Source organism: Lissotriton helveticus, chromosome 5_1 (genome assembly GCF_964261635.1).
Source record: "Lissotriton helveticus chromosome 5_1, aLisHel1.1, whole genome shotgun sequence".
NCBI classification, from domain to species: Eukaryota; Metazoa; Chordata; class Amphibia; order Caudata; family Salamandridae; genus Lissotriton; species Lissotriton helveticus.
Window position 1 is genome coordinate 302,081,527 of NC_136065.1, and position 16,065 is coordinate 302,097,591.

Consider the following 16,065-nt stretch of genomic DNA (forward strand, 5'->3'; position numbering starts at 1 on the left):
CGAGCTCTTCACACGCTTAATGTCATAAGATCGTTATTGTATTATACTGAAAGAACAAAAGATTTTTGTTAAACAAAGCAACTGTTTGTCGCATTTGCACCACCTCACAAGGGTAATCCTATTTCTAAATCTGGTATTTCAAGATGGATTGTTAAATACATTCAGACTTGCTATGCAAAAGCTAAAAACTTTATCTATACCCCCAGAATGCATTCCGCTCGCAAAATAGGGGCATCTATGGGCTTTTTAGGTAACATTCCTATAGCTGACATCTGTAAGACCGCAACATGGTCTACACCACACACATTTACCAAACACTATTGTGTAGATATATTAGCACGCCAACAAGCCAACGTAGGGCAAGCAGTGCTAAAGACATCTTTTCAGACAACTGCAACATCTACTGGTTAGCCACGGCTTTGGGAGAATACTGCTTTATATTGTATATGCAAAGCATGTGTATCTACAGCACACATGCCTCGAATGGACGGTTACTTACCCAGTAAGCATCTTTTCTTTGCATGTAGAGCTGTAGATTCACATAAGCCCTCCCACCTCCCTGGACACCGGTAGTTGTTGCAGTTCTCATCAATTACATTTCATATGCATAGATATCTCTTTACTACACTTACTCCATTCTCACCCTCCTGCGGGAAAACAATCTTAACAGTAGAGTTTTATTTTAAAACGCACTTTATTGGTGACCGCAGTATAGCATGTACAGTAGGGAAATAGACATTTACATAGTCGTTTTTGTATTTCCGATATCTTAACAGTAGAGTTGATGCCCACGCGCACTGTCACCGGAAGGAGTTGTTAGCTTACCTCGTGACTGGAAAGACTTCTTGAAAGAAAACCAACTTGCTAACATCCGGACCCAACACTAGATGGCAGGAGTATGCAAAGCATGTGACACTACATCTCTACATGCCAGGAACAGATGCTTACTGGATAAGTAACATAATCCTTTCTTAAATTACTTGTCCAAGTTAACGTGCATGATGGGGACACTGTCCTCCGGTTAAGAGCTGCCCGGCCAACCTCAGGAATCTATCTCTCGTATTCCAATATGTGTGATTAGCTGGGGTGGCTCCCTGGATATGCACTCATATATGCCATCCCGCAGTGTTGGATAAGGTAGTGGATCGACTATGCTTTAATGGTGGTCCTTTCCCATCAGTGTCTATGCACAGCGTAGCAAATGTTAATGAGGTTATTTGCAAGGTATAAGCTGCTTTCATGAACATGGCATTTGCCTTTCTTCAGCTCCTATCTGAAAGTGGTAAAATGTTCGGGACTCTGGAGGAGGCAACACTATCCAGAGATTTTCTTTGTGCTTAATTGATCGCTACCTCCATTTGTTAGCTGGATCACTATCTCCATACTGAGGTTTGAAATTTCAGTTTCTCATTTTGTCTGCATTGTGTTTTGGCACCTGAGCCATAGTGTTGCCCATAGAGTTAAGTGTAGCTTTCAAGAGTGTACCTTTCAAGAGACTAGCATTGCTCTTGTAGTAGATATGCTACTGAATCGAGCAGTGGAAAAACCTAGACCGCATTTTTAAACCAGTTTTGACTAAACAACTCAGTCTCTCACTTTAAACACACAGCACTATTCGATCAGCAAAAGTCTTAAACCAATGGATTTTTAAAAACTTTATTTACATTTTTTAATTGTTAAAAAACAGTCGACATTACAGCATACAATAGAATAGGATTTTGTGCATAACCCCAAAATCGATCAGGACACCGTCCCAAATTAAGGCTGGGGCATGCTTGACAATGAGAAATACATAATAGGCATCATCAAAATATGCTATTAAACCAATGTTTAACTGTCCAGTTACCATTTATTGCAAGCACAATGTGAAGTTCAGGGGGCTTAATGAATGTGTGATAATAGGTAAGCAGAAAAGTTTCTCTTGTTGGCCTCCCTCTCTGCTTCTTTTTGTTAAGTAGATTTGTTTCCTCTCTACCTTTATTGGGTGCCCAAAGCTGTGTCTTGAAGCTTAAAGATAAAACAATGCATATAGCTGGATATTATGTCTGTTACACGAGGTAACACCTGCAGCGTTTAGGATGGCAGCAGTTCTGGCTTCTGCCTCCTCATCCTCACTGCCAAGCAGTACAATATGATATCTCTGTGCAGACTCAGTGCTGTGTTTCTGAATAGCTGTATTTGTTTAATATTGGTTTTATCATTAGAAAACCTAGCTGCAGGGACAGCTCATGGTTGTGAAGAAAGAGCTAACGTATAAGGAATATGGTCACCAATTTATTGGGAGGGTTGTGAAACATAATGAATATAAGGATGGGAGAATAAAGATTGACTTAGCCTTAAGTCTTTTCCGCACCTGCCAGATGGGGACCTCTTTCTCGTCCACAGATACAAGGTGCTATTCTTAGTTGTAGCCATGGATATACCTGCATGACTGTGAACATACAATTATCGTTGCTATTTATATACTTCAGCCCAAAGGTCTTATTTTAAATCTCAAAGGGAGTGCATAGGAAAGGAAACATAAATCTGTTACTGCTGGTGTTTAACGCTGGTTTTCTTTTTTTATAGGTTTGCGATAAGGAATGGCACCATTATGTGCTGAATGTGGAACTCCCCACTGTTGCGCTTTATGTTGATGGCATTGCGTATGACCCCTTAATGGTGACAGAAGATTATCCGCTCCATTCCTCGCACATTGAGCCTCAGATGGTGGTTGGTGCTTGTTGGCAAGGTAACAAGCCACATTTTGATGTACTTCTTGCAGTCACCCCCTCCCTCAGTTTCTCTCTTCTCCTTTGATGCAGCCAAGGGATTTACATGAAGGTCACAACGCTTTATAGGAGGGGTGATTAATGTGCTGCCCACGTCTTTCCTTCTTGTGTGCTTGTACATCCTTACCACCTGTGTTTCTCAGATTACTTTCTTGTAGGTCTTGTGTTTACTTGACCTGATTAAGGACAGACCTGGTGCACTTTTTTCTTTTCATTATAGTATTTATTAAATATGATTTATTAGGTTGAAGTGTTTAACATTATCGTTTGTGCTTCAACGCAGAGTTTCTTAACCATTTGACTTCTATGGACACGCAGTATATCACTTGTGGAAGCAGGGGACCCCCGCCCCCCAAGGCAGGTTCAACAATTTGAACCTCAAAATAATACACAAATACTGCAACAGAAATGTCAAAGAAATGCACAATTATGAAATATTTTATTTAATTCCCAACCAAACAATATGCAATTTTTTTTTATATTTTTGGCTAGAGTTTTTCATATTGTAGTTTTATTTCTAAAAGACTTAAGTAATATGGTACATGGTAGCATATCGATTTTCTTTTTTTTTTTTTTTTTCTTTTTGCACCGAATGAATGGTCATTTTGTTAGGAAATACCAGCACTTCTTTGGAGGTGACGAATCTGTACTACATTGTTTGCTGTATCTGCATTGCTCCCATGAATCAAGATGCGAATACCAACTTAATTTTTAGCCTAGCATTTCAAATCCTTTTGCAAAGCTTTTGAAAACCTTTTCAAATTAACTTTATGTATATATACTTTGTTAATATGCTAATATTTATTAGTTTTCTAAATAGTTGTGAACCTGATTATCCCTTTCGGACTCCCAGGTGACCACTACCACAGATTTAGAGCCACTGCTATAAAAATTGCTGTTTTTTTAATACAGTGGTTGCAGTCTATTTTATCAAGTGTCCTCAATGTTCACTAATTCAGACAGAAGATTTATAAATGGTTTCTGGTTAAAAATGGTGTGGAGTGGTACATTTTATTTAAAGGTATTTTGTTGTACTAGCAGACTTTTGAAAGGGGGTCTATTATACAACACCAGGCCTTTTAATATTTATAAACTTACTGCAACTTCTTTTATTTTCATTTTATAAAATACTTATGAATATACAGCCATTCACATACAAGGAGTGACATAAAAGAAAATCGAAAGCATTGAAAAAAATGTGGATGAGTCTATAGAAATAGATTCCTTGTTCCATTACGTTTTAGAGGCAGTTGGTTCTAAGCTCTGACAATGCTTTGCACCAAAGATGCTTTTGGAGCAGAGCATCATGTTTTACAGGACATTTTTCTTATCTGATATTTTTTTCCCACTTTTATGTTTTTTCTCTCTGTCTTCCGGCTTTTCTCCCAACGCAAATACTCTTCTGTGACAGAACTATTTCTCCTTTGATATCCATAAACACAATAGCATCTTTGTTGGTGTTATATTGAGAAATTTCTCAATTTTATACATCTTTTAAAAAGCAACGAAGCATACAACATGTTTTGATTCTTGTTTTGTAATCCTATCCATTTTTAAGCATCCCTTTAAAGAAAAAAGTGGGAGATGGAGCATATAGTCATTGCTCTTAAGAGATTTTGGGGAATTCATTTTTTTGCTCTGTGGAGCAAGTATCTTGGAAGATTTTGGCTTCATAAGACATCACCAGTTGTCGTCTGACGGTTTCATTTTTTTTCTAAATTAGGAAGCATATGTATTAATTCTTGATGATCTTTCTTGGCTGCTTTGTTAGCAGCTGTCAGCCATCTTAGACTGTCCTTGTGGTAATCAAATGTCTTGGAAGGAAAAACTTAGTTTGTATGATTTGTGTTTCAGACATTTCAGTTAGCATCTGACAAAAAAGCAGCAAGGAATGGAAACCTAAAAACCTAATATCCTGATTTTCACCTATTAACCATTCCTAATGAGTTAGGCGATGGAGACTGTTTAGTTTACTTCTGCAACTTAATTTTGTACAGGTACTTACTATGGTAGTGTTTCACATGCATCCTTGTGCCCTTCTAATTAGAAGCACCAACAGATGTGTCTTGTAAGCATATGACATGTGCTCCATTGTACATAATGGACACTTTTTGATTCCTCTCATAGCCACTACTAGACTGTGCGGACTTGGCCATGCTGTCGTCCATCAAGTACAAGATGGGCGAGATCACACATCGTAACAGAGCACTCAAATAACTGCTCATAGTCCAAGAGAAAATGGCCCTGGACGACAGCTGTTATGTTTACCGCCCCCAGGACCTATCTCTAATTCTATTTCGCACCTATTAGATATATTGGCACCCCATGTTATATCATCTGATACATTTGTTCTTTTGGGAGATTTTAACGTTCATATTGACAATCGGGTCGACTCAGATGCTGTTATTTTCTCTAAGGAAATGTTAGCTTTAAACTTCACAATAAGGAATGATGTCCCTACACATACTGCTGGTCATATTCTAGACCAGGTTCTTTCTAACTCACCTGATCTAACTTATACATCTACTGGTACGCTTATATGGTCAGACCACTCTATGGTCTCTTTTGACCTCTTAAACTCAGACACTGGCATAAACAATCCCCTAACAAATTTGGTGAATTGTTTACCTGGAATAGGCCAAATTCTGGTCCAGACACAGTGGATAGCCACTATATGACCTTTCATAACACCATGCAAACTACCTTGGATGCTTTAATTCCTGAAAAAACATCTAACACTGTTTCTAGTCGTACTCCGACCACCTGGTATACATCTGACCTTAGGATGGAGAAGAGAAATTGTAAAAAAACTTGAACGCAATTGGCGGAGCACCAAGGACTCTTTAAACTGGAACAATCAGGCAATTCTTCTAAAATGCTTTTTCATATCCTTAATACTTTTGTTAATCCTAAACTCCTTAACACAGAAGAGGGACCCACTCAACTTCTCTGTGATAAAATTGCAGACCACTACTCTAAAAAAAAAAAAAAAAGCATGAAAAAGGATATATATATATAACAACATAACTTCTGTCAATAATAAGTGTGACTTTGGCACCTTCCATTCGCCTGACTCTTGGACAATGTACTTTAAAAGAATTTCCTTTGCTGACAGCTCAGGATACGTAACTCTTACTAAAATCTGCAAAATCTAGCTCGCCAACTGATTTAATCCCTGCTAAATTTGCTAAATAATTGGCAGCTGAATTAGCAGAGCCTCTCAGTTCCATTCTTAACTATTCCATTAAAGAAGGCAAACTTCCCAAAGCATTGAAAGTTGCTCAAATTATGCCCATCCGTAAAAACACCAAACTGGCTTCGGACATCATAACTATCGTCCTATCTCCTTGTTACCTCTATACAGTAAACTGTTAGAGAAACACGTTAATACCCATCTTTCGGCCTATCAGGAATCTACCAACTGTTTGAATTATTCTCAGTCTGGTTTTCGTCCTAGTCACAGTACCAAACTTGCCTCGGTGAAGATAACTGATGATATACGAATGCTGGCGGATGCAGGTCAGGCAGTAATTCTTGTACTGCTTGACCTATCTGCCGCATTCGACACCATATCTCATCAAATCCTATTGGATAGATACAAGATTTCTTAAGATAGGACACAAATAGTGAACCTAGGCCCTTTCCAAGCAAAGATCAGCCATGTTACGAAGGGGTACCGCAGGGCTCTTGTCTTAGCCCGTCTTTATTTAATGTGTATGTCGCCCCCTTAGCAGCACTTCTTAGGAAAATTGGGTTTCCCCCAATCTCCTATGCGGACGACACACAACTGATTTTTACATACAATAAATACACCCCTAACATCCAGAAAGTGTTCTCAGAAGGCATGAAAACGATTACCTCCTGGATGAGGAGTAATTTCCTGCAGTTAAACGAAGGAAAAACGGAAATCATGCTCTTTAAGGATGCTATTACTAGATGGTCTCCCAGGTGGTGGCCAGAAGAACTGGGTTTAGCCCCCACACCAAAGACAGTTGTCAAAAACTTAGGGGTTTTAGTAAACCGAGATCTCAACTTGGAGGATCATATAGCAACTATTAAAAGATCCTGTTTCTATGTGCTGAACCTACTTCGGAAGATTTTCTATTTTCTTCCAATTAGAACACGTAAAACACTAATCCATGCTTTAGTTCTCAGTCGCTTGGAATATAGTAATGCTCTATTCATTTCTGCCAAGGATTCTGATCTACAAAGTTTGCAGGTAGTGCAGAACACTGCAGCACGCCTGGTGGCCAGTGCTCCCTATCGCACTTAATCTCTTCCCTTACTACACAACTTACGCTGGCTTCCTATTTGGAATAGAATTCACTTTAAAGTGTGCTGCCTGGTGTTCAAAGGCCTCAATCCTATGGGCCCTACATACCTGGCTGAAAAACTAGTCAAATACACTCCATCTCGCATACTCCACTCTGAGGGAAAAGGCCTGCTTGCTGATCCTCGAATTAAGCAAACCAGATTGGGAGGAAAATCATTCTCCTACATAGCCCCTATGCTATGGAATCAATTGACTCTGGAACTTCCCCTAAATACCAACTATCTGGCATTCAGGAAAAAGCTTAAAACTCCACTTTTTTAGCATTGTTTGCTCCTACTGTGTTGTACCGCTAGTTGTCCTTAGCGCGGAGATACCCCATCTGGGGTGAGTCAGGCGCTTTATAAATGCTATAAATAAAATAAGTAAATGTTTTACTTTAGGAAAGAACTCTGATCTCATTCCTACCTGTGCCATTTGACTATTGAGATTTTGCAAGAGGTCTTGAATCACCACATCTCTCTGGTCCATGTCCTGTAGTGAGAACAAAGGAATAGGCCTAGAGATTGGGGTATGCCCAAACACAAATTAACAGAAGGCTATTTAATGATGTGGGGCCACTCAAAGACCTAGTCCTAACTTGGGGCCATGCCAAATAATCCCTTAGTTGACCACCTTCAAAGGTAGGGCCATGGGCTTCCTGCACAGCCCATCCATTATAATCTAGAAATGGAAAATCTTACTTTCTCTCTACAGTTCTAGTGACGTGATAGTTATGCAGTAATTGAAAAGATGCGAAGTACTCTCATGCTTTGTTTGCCTGAGTCTTTCCGAACGGGTCAGGTATTTTTCTCACATCACTTAAGTCTGCCACAAAGAGACCGAGGACTTCCATAGAAATTGTCCCCTTTGCTGAAGGGTCACACCCTTACCCTTTCTATACCAGTTCTGAACTTCAAACCTTGGTTACAGAGAAATTAACATTTCCTCACATTACCTCCCAAATCCAACAACTTTGAAATTGTTTGCATCTAGAAATTATCAAATCAGAACTTTTACGAGAGCAAAAATGTTTTGCAACCTTGCCATGGTAATTCATTGGCTTTGTGGGACTTGCAGGATCAGACTTTCAACTACTTTACTTATCCTAGTTTTCACAAGGATACAATGGTTTCCTTATTTTTCCTTCATATTTTCTTAAGAGATTATTTAGCTTTTGCCCATTAAGCAACATATTATTTGTTGGTTTTATTAACTAGATCTTACTTTGTTGAAGACTACACTTAAATATTTTCTTTATCTTTTACCTTGCTTGATTTTATTAAAGCACTAACGAGTCTTAATATTAAACACTTGATGCAAATACCACTGGCTAGTGTCTCTGGTATCATTTTAATTAGGGCTATTTACATAACCACAACACATTCTAAGTAATACCTAAAAGGTTTAATTACCTAGTATTATTGCTGAAATACAAGTTACCTATTTTATCTACCAGGGAGGGATGAAAGGTTGAGAAAGGCATATCATTCGATACAGGGCCTGTCATGACTTCATATAAGGCTTGCCTAGCTGCAAACCAAGATTGCTACATTGGCCTCTCATGTCTTTGAACCTCTTACAGGATCGTTATTATCCTGAATTAAACCATGATGTGAAAGCCAAGAGCCTCCTATTCCAGAAAGTACTTTTGCAATTGCAAATTTCATGAAATTGTAGAGGCTTTGTAGAGACCTGTCTCACTCACGAAAATCTACTGTCTGTATGGTTGACTCCTAGTGCCTTCTGTAAACCATTTTCCTGTGTACCTCCTGTAGTTGGAATGCACAATGAAGCCAAACTGTCCCCAGTAACTTGTTTACTTCCAGTTGCACTGCCACCAGCTCTTCTGCGTTGAACTCAATTCTCTCTTCTAAGATTTGGAGAGCATTAGATGTAGGAGTCTAAATAGTATGTGGGAATCCCAGCATGTTTTCTTCTATTCCCAGTACCATTATACACTGTTTATCGGCTAACAGTCTTGTTAATGTTTTGTATTAACACTGGGGTATCAAGGTAGGTATCTCTAATGAGTTTAGTATCATTGTATCTGCATTATTGTTATATATTATAAACTGTCATGGAGATGATGTGTTTAGCCCTGCCTTTAGGTGATAATAGTTTCTTTAAGTTTATCACAGGAGAGGATCCAAGGGCTAATAATTTGTGACTGCCCATTAAATTAACATTTCCTTCTTTGGTAATGTCTGTCTCTGAAAAGTCCTTAACCACTTGGCTCCTCCCCCTGTTTGTCTCTTTTCTTGCTTCCTCCACAGAAATCGCAGGAAATGAGACCTCTCCTGAGTTGATGACTGAGTCTGCTTCAGGTTGCTGGAGTTCTGCTCCTTGACATTTTTCTGTTTTGATTTTTGGAAGATGCCTCACATTTTATTTTTTATTTATGCATGTATTGCAACGTTTGCATCCTGACCATCTTCACAGTTTCAGATTTGCTTTTAGGCATGTCCTTGCATTGTGAACTATTCAGCTCCTGCTCCTTCTGGCTATACTTTTATTCCTGTTGGGTCTTAGTCACTTTTTCTCCCACTGGCTGTGTGCAAAGAGGCGCTGCCTTGCTATGGTACATATGAACGTTCTCTTAGGTCATACAGTGTTTACAACTAGTTCAAGGGGTCCTCCTGATAGGCAGTTTAAAACCAAATAATTAGCTGTCTTTAAGTGCTGTATGGCCTCCTTCATATTTTAAAATTCAAAAGTAGGAAAAGCCTTCCATTTATACCATTTTGATGAGCCTAGCTTGTGGGTGGAATGTTGGTTAACTTTGAAGCGAGGCTGTACTACTTGTCCCCATATTGAATTACTTTCATGTGCCTATGCTATTGTTTAAGACCTACTTCGTGTACAAATGAAAGGTGTTGAATTACACAAATCTAGAAGTGTACTTCTTTTTCACTCCTGTGCCACAGGTTGAGGGATTAAAAGTCCAAAATAAAATTACTTTGATGTGCATTAGTTATAAGGCAACAGTTTCCCCTGGATTTAATACCTGAAGGTCTCTTGCATAGTTTCTCCTGACTAGATTCTGAGATCTCAATATTTCTGTTGTGCCAGTGGAAGACCTCTGCAGCTTTATAAAAAGTGTGATCGTTGCGGATGTGCCAACAGTTTGCCTGACAGGTGTTCTGCCTTTCAAAAACCAAGAATCTCTGGCATAATTTAAAAATATGCCTGAAATCCTTTTCATTGATCTGTTCAATCCACCAGCATTGGGGTTGTATAGAATCAAATGATGGTCATTTAAAAGTCTTTGGGCAGCTTTTCCAAAACTCAGTCGTGTGGGGGAGTAAATATTTAAAATTGATTGTGTCCACGTAACTTCATTGGGCTCGAAATGAAGTGTTTTGCTAACAAGCTTATAAAATCTTAACTGTGCTTATGATTCTTCAGGGTTTGGGGATCAATAGAACCACTCTTCCTCCTCGTCCTTCCCAGTTTGCCCACACCTAGTAGAGTCTAAACTGGTGTGTTTTTAATGTCTATCTGATATTAGATGGTCTTTCATATCCATAAACTGCAATAGATTTTTCTTTTGCCAGTAACTAGACATTACGGTTTGTGACTACCTCAAATATTTTTACTCATGGTAAGGTCCCCGTTCAGCAATATCTTTCACATTGGGTGCTGTTAATAGAATTTCACAAAAATGAAAGCAGCCAAGAGAAGGACCGGAATCTGGCAGCAGTTTTTGTTGTGGCCCCATTTAGTGCCAGTATATCAAACTTAATCCATTCTGTATTTTCAGCCACAAAATCTGTTACGATTTGCTTCATTGCAGCTGCAGGCTTGATTTAACACCTATACATCTGAAACCTCAATCCGCATTTCAGCCAGTGGGTGCATGTAATTGTTAAACTGAGGGAATGAGCACTTAAGCCTGCAGAACCTGTGGGCTTGCATTTCAGGGCATTGGATAGAAAGAGGCAAAGTGAATAAATATCTTGAGCCCATCCAATTTTTGTCATCCCAGATAGATCTGCCACTCCTTCCTGGTGGTCTGACAACTGGGCATGAGATCTTATTAAAGCCATCCAAAAATAAAGTTAAATCTGCCATGCCATTCAGCCTTTCTCTTTTGTCTATGGAAACCCATTCTTGATGCCACTGGCTAGACTGGCTTGGTTACAATAGTGGCTAGAAACCAGGCTGGTAATTGTCCTGGATCCGATGAGTCCGGATATGGTCACACAAAGCATCCACCTTGATTTTACACATGGAGGGCAGGTTTGAAATTGGCCGACGCCTGCCTACAGTAAATATTGGAAAGATGCCTTTTACCAGAAGGGAGTTGGCACTTCCAATTTCAGGTGACATGCAACTTCTCCTGTAGCAAGAATGTTTTCGGCCATTGGTGCCCTACTTCTAGCTTAGTGTTGTTCCATAGCCAGATATGACTGATCCAGATAGATCATAAATTGAGCAATTAATCCCTCATTAACATCCTCCAAAGTTTTATAATAGTGGGCTAGTTTTTAGTCTTTTGAGACATACTGGGAAAAGCTCTCAGGGTACTTTTCATAAGTGATTGAAACTTTGTCCTGGAATAAACGCCAGAACTAGCTTACATGTGATCTTAAAGATTGTGGTCAAACAACTTATCACCTCTAAGTTGAGGAAGGGGGACTACTTTCTTCATGTCCAGTATTATTTTCCAGTGTGTTTTCTGCATCCGTGCGAAAGATTTTGTATTAGTCAGCCTGGCATCCTCCTTTTTCTTCCAAGCATCCCTCGTTGATTTCTCACTTATTCCTCAGTTTTTTTGCAACCTCTTTATCCATTTAAATTCTCTCTGGGAAATCACGTGGAAACATGTATTTTCCGGAGAGCATAGAAACCTTAGGACTAGCTCCATGGAGGATAACTTGGGGTTGTCTGACCTACCTGTTCTTTCCTAATTTGAGCAGTATTTCAGGGATTCCCTTGCCCAAGTCCTGTATACTTGCATACTCCCAGGCTATTTTCCACATTTGGAATAGGGTCAAAAGCCAGTGTTTATCTGATAATTGCATGGTCGGGTGAAGAGGTCTAAGCTAGCCAAATCTAGTCCTTTTGTCAACACACAATCCAGCGAATGACCTTTACACTGTTTGTCAGTGAACCATATTTACTTAATTTATGTTGTGGATCACTTCAATGTCTTTGTTAAAATGTCTTCCTCCCAATCTCCCCAGTTGTTCAAATTTTCCTTGGCTAATACTCTTATATGTAATATGTCTTTGCAAAACGAAGCCGAGTAGTCAGACTACTATATGATATCGATATCTAGTCCCAAGAAATCCCAAGGCCCCAAGCAGCATTACAGCCATATTTTTAAACCATTATTTATGCTAAAACTTCGGTCTTTACATGGTTCGCAGTTTTTATAATCACGAGGGAAAGCCTGTCATCGTTTTGGCATCCCTGTTCACCCTTGAACAAATTGCTGGGTCATTTTGTCTAAAGTGTAAAATGCACATTCTTGAACCAAGTGTGCCCGATTCACAAAGGAACTTGCGGGTCATAAAGTTACAAGTGCTGAGTCTCTGCTCTCAGGCATAATCTCTGCACGGCAGTGCTGAGTGCGGAGTTTCCACCCCAAGTGCTGAGGCTTAGCACTCGTAACTTTACGAGTCGTAAGTTACCTTAGGAATTGGATCCTGATGAGGTGTTAATCGCTTAGATCTACTAACAACAGAAATTTGTTAACAATAGAATGAGCATTGACACACTTCTAACCAATTTATACCAAGTATAGGATTTTGTTAGCAATTATTGTATCAAGCACTTTCCCCACCTAATTGTAATATATATATTTTTTTATGCAACATGCCAGGTGTTAAGAATATAAAACTAACTATGCGTTGACTTTGCTCTAAAGTTAATCCCAAATTAAAATCTCGGTTTCTCTCTGAATCTAAATCTAATACTTTAATTAAAATGTGGTTGTGTATATAATCTGCGTAGTATCTGAAAAGAAAGTACACAAGATGCGTCTTATATTGAGGTTCTCTTATTTGCTATGAGGAGGAAGAGTACAATTTGTTATCCGCTGCAAGAATGAAAAGCTATAGTCTTGTGCCATTTCACAGCACTTTCTGTTTTATGGCACTGTTGGGGGAAATGCAGTAACTCATTCTGTCCATAGACCATTAACTGGGGCTAATCAGATTTCATTAAATGAAATTAAGGTGCATAAAGTAAAATTCCTTCCGAGACGTGGTACGGTGGTACGGTGAGTCATAGAAACAGATTAACCATCAATGAATAAATATCTCTGTTAGGTTCCTAGCAAAAGTACCACGTATAGTAAGAAATTCCTACATCGGTAATAAAAATAAATGGAAGACTTCAGCGCTAAATTCTTGTCGCCCACTTTGGGAACTGAAACCTTTCTCAATCATAATGCAGAAGATGGTCGAATTATCTTCTTTTACTTGCTTGCTTGGAGGGGTATGTGAGTGGCTACCAATTTTGGGCTAACAATGCAAAGCCCTTTACATCTCATTGCTCTGGGCAGTTCCTGTATTGGACATAAAGGAGAGGTAGGATATTGATGCATTTGGGTGGCTTTATACTTACGCATGAGGAGCACAAAAGTACTTTGAATTTTTTGACTTCCGTTTTTGTTGAACTAGTGGTAAGGACCACAAAGTAGGTATCCATTAAGTCTAAGTGGTCTAACACTGTCTCATAGATGGGTATTTGAGCTGTCAGCTTTTCTCATAACCTATATTAGAACATTGGAACGTTGAGAGCTCCATTTAAGACAATGGAGTGCCTCTTGTCATATAATGGCTAGGATAAGCTCTCTGCTCCAACACTTAGTCTTTCTGTTTCTCCCTTTTTAGTTCAGAACATTCTACCCTTAGTGGGTGAAATGTTGTAATATGCTTATAACCCTCCTGCCTTGTGCCATATCTGTTGTTAAATACCCTAGGTATAAGCTCTGACCTGTGGACTGGACCCATAACTTGGGTTCAGGGACTTTAACAGCCAGTATAGTGTTCGGCATCGGGCTATAATAGAATGGTGCTGGTGTCTATCTTATAAAGGGTCAGTGTCATATAATACTTCATAAAGTGTTGCGTTTAGATAGGCTGGCTATCGCTAACTCACTAGAATGCCCCGGAAACTCTCCCATCAAGCTGGAAAATGAGCCCTTGTATAAATTTACAAAATGTACTAATTTCATGGGACAACCAAATGATTCATTCAGTCGTTAAAGTAAAGGTTTGTTGTTTCAGACAAGTAGTAAATGAACACTGGCGTCTGGTTGATGCTATCGTTGCAGCAGATATATTTTGGAGGCCCACTTGCTACTTCTAGTAGATCACTTTACATTTTTAGATCAGGAATGCATTAAAAAATTTATGTTTTAGTTGCAGAAATGCGTAATAATCAATTTAGTTCCCATGCGAGGCTTGTTTCATTAAGTAGCAATTTCAGTTCTCATTTATGTAAAGTAGCGTGATACAAATTTTTTGTTTGGTTGATCTGTTGCCAAGAAGTAGTTGTCAACAGTCTCCATGTAAACTTGTTCTCCCACATGGGCAGTCCTTTTGATCTTTATCTAAAACATCCTGTGCATGATTCTGGACATCTTGGCCCTTTCTCCACTGGTTGGGATGACCATGGTCTATTTCCTGGATAGACGTGCTCAGTAGTGAAAGCTTTGTACGAGCTCCACCACTTAGCAGTGCCCATTTTTACCCATTTGTTTCTAAGACACACCTACCCTATCTACACAGATCTCTTGTCTTTGCCCTTGTCACAACTGTGTGTATTATAATGCATTTTGCTGCCTGATTCCATGTATTGTAACTTTCGGTTCCTGCTCCTCCAAGAAACGTGCATGCTACTAAGAGCTTGACTTTATATTATGGTTTCCTCACTTTGTTTCTCAGAATGCGGCGTGCAGACTGCTGTGCACTTTGACATTTTGTTAGGGCTTTCTAGTGTTGCTCTGCTAAATGGCCTTGTGCATGACCATCAACGGTTCCATACCCTTCATTGTGCTTCAACATGATTGCAAGATTCCTTTCATGGACATCCACTAACATGCATGTATCCCTATAACGATTAAACAGAGGAAATCCACCTGGTTATGAGTCAGCTGCAGCATTGGTGATACCTCTCATTTCAATCCCTGCAGGGGGCGACATGCGCATGGCCCAGTACTTCAGAGGGAGTCTTGCCGGTTTGATGATCCGTTCTGGTAAACTTGACAACACTAAGGTGATAGACTGCCTGTACACATGCAAGGAAGGATTGGATCTGCAGGCAGCTGAAGGAGTTGGCAAGGGCATGCAGGTAAAGTTTCTCGTTCAAGCCACAAAACTGTGTAAGAAAAATAAATAAGAGGAATGCATTTTCAAATGCCATAAATAAACCACTCTACGCTCCAAAGCTCTCTGGGTTTTTTTTCTATCTTTTCTCAAACCCATTAATGCCCTTTTGTCACTAGGGGCAATGGCTTTTTTTCTTCAGTCCGACTTACCAAAACACTCAAAATAAGTTTGCTGCAGATTCCTTCTGTCTTCATTTCCTGCATCTCCTGCTCGTGCAGATTTAATACTATTGCTTCCTGGCTCAGTTAATTTAGCACAAACACCTATACATAATTACACAGGCTCTCATACACTCTCCCCTTCCTCAATACCTTTCTCCTCTGCACCCACCTACAAAATTGCTACTGTCCATATTTGTTTGTTTTTCTGGTTCAGTTGGAGGGCATCACTCAGCAGTTTGGTCACCAATTCAGGAATTTATCTTCTGGGGCAAAATGGCGATTGGTGTAAACACAATGCAGTCTCAGGTTCGTGGACAAAAGAATACTGTTTCAGGTGGGGCACATTTGCAGTTGGTCTGTCCATTGTGTCAAGGAGAAAATGTTCACATAATTAGAAAAGAGTGCCTTCCTTTTCTTCTTAAATTATATTGTTACTCTTCCATCACAGGTTCTTCATAGTAGTCATGCTGAATAGTCCT

The 16,065-nt window shown here is 39.4% G+C and overlaps 1 protein-coding gene across 4 annotated transcripts in view; it reads left to right on the forward strand.

Moving 5' to 3' along the window:
• CLSTN1 (calsyntenin 1) overlaps positions 1-16,065 on the forward strand; it is a 329,531-nt gene that overhangs the window by 227,924 nt on the left and 85,542 nt on the right. For 2 of the 4 annotated variants that reach the window (XM_078642287.1, XM_078642288.1), the window contains 3 exons: positions 2,569-2,731; positions 9,357-9,407; positions 15,230-15,387. In XM_078642287.1, coding sequence (XP_078498413.1) covers positions 2,569-2,731; positions 9,357-9,407; positions 15,230-15,387 — 372 coding nt within the window. The remainder of the gene's footprint in view (positions 1-2,568; positions 2,732-9,356; positions 9,408-15,229; positions 15,388-16,065) is intronic. The other 2 variants (XM_078642290.1, XM_078642289.1) reach the window with 1 other exon arrangement.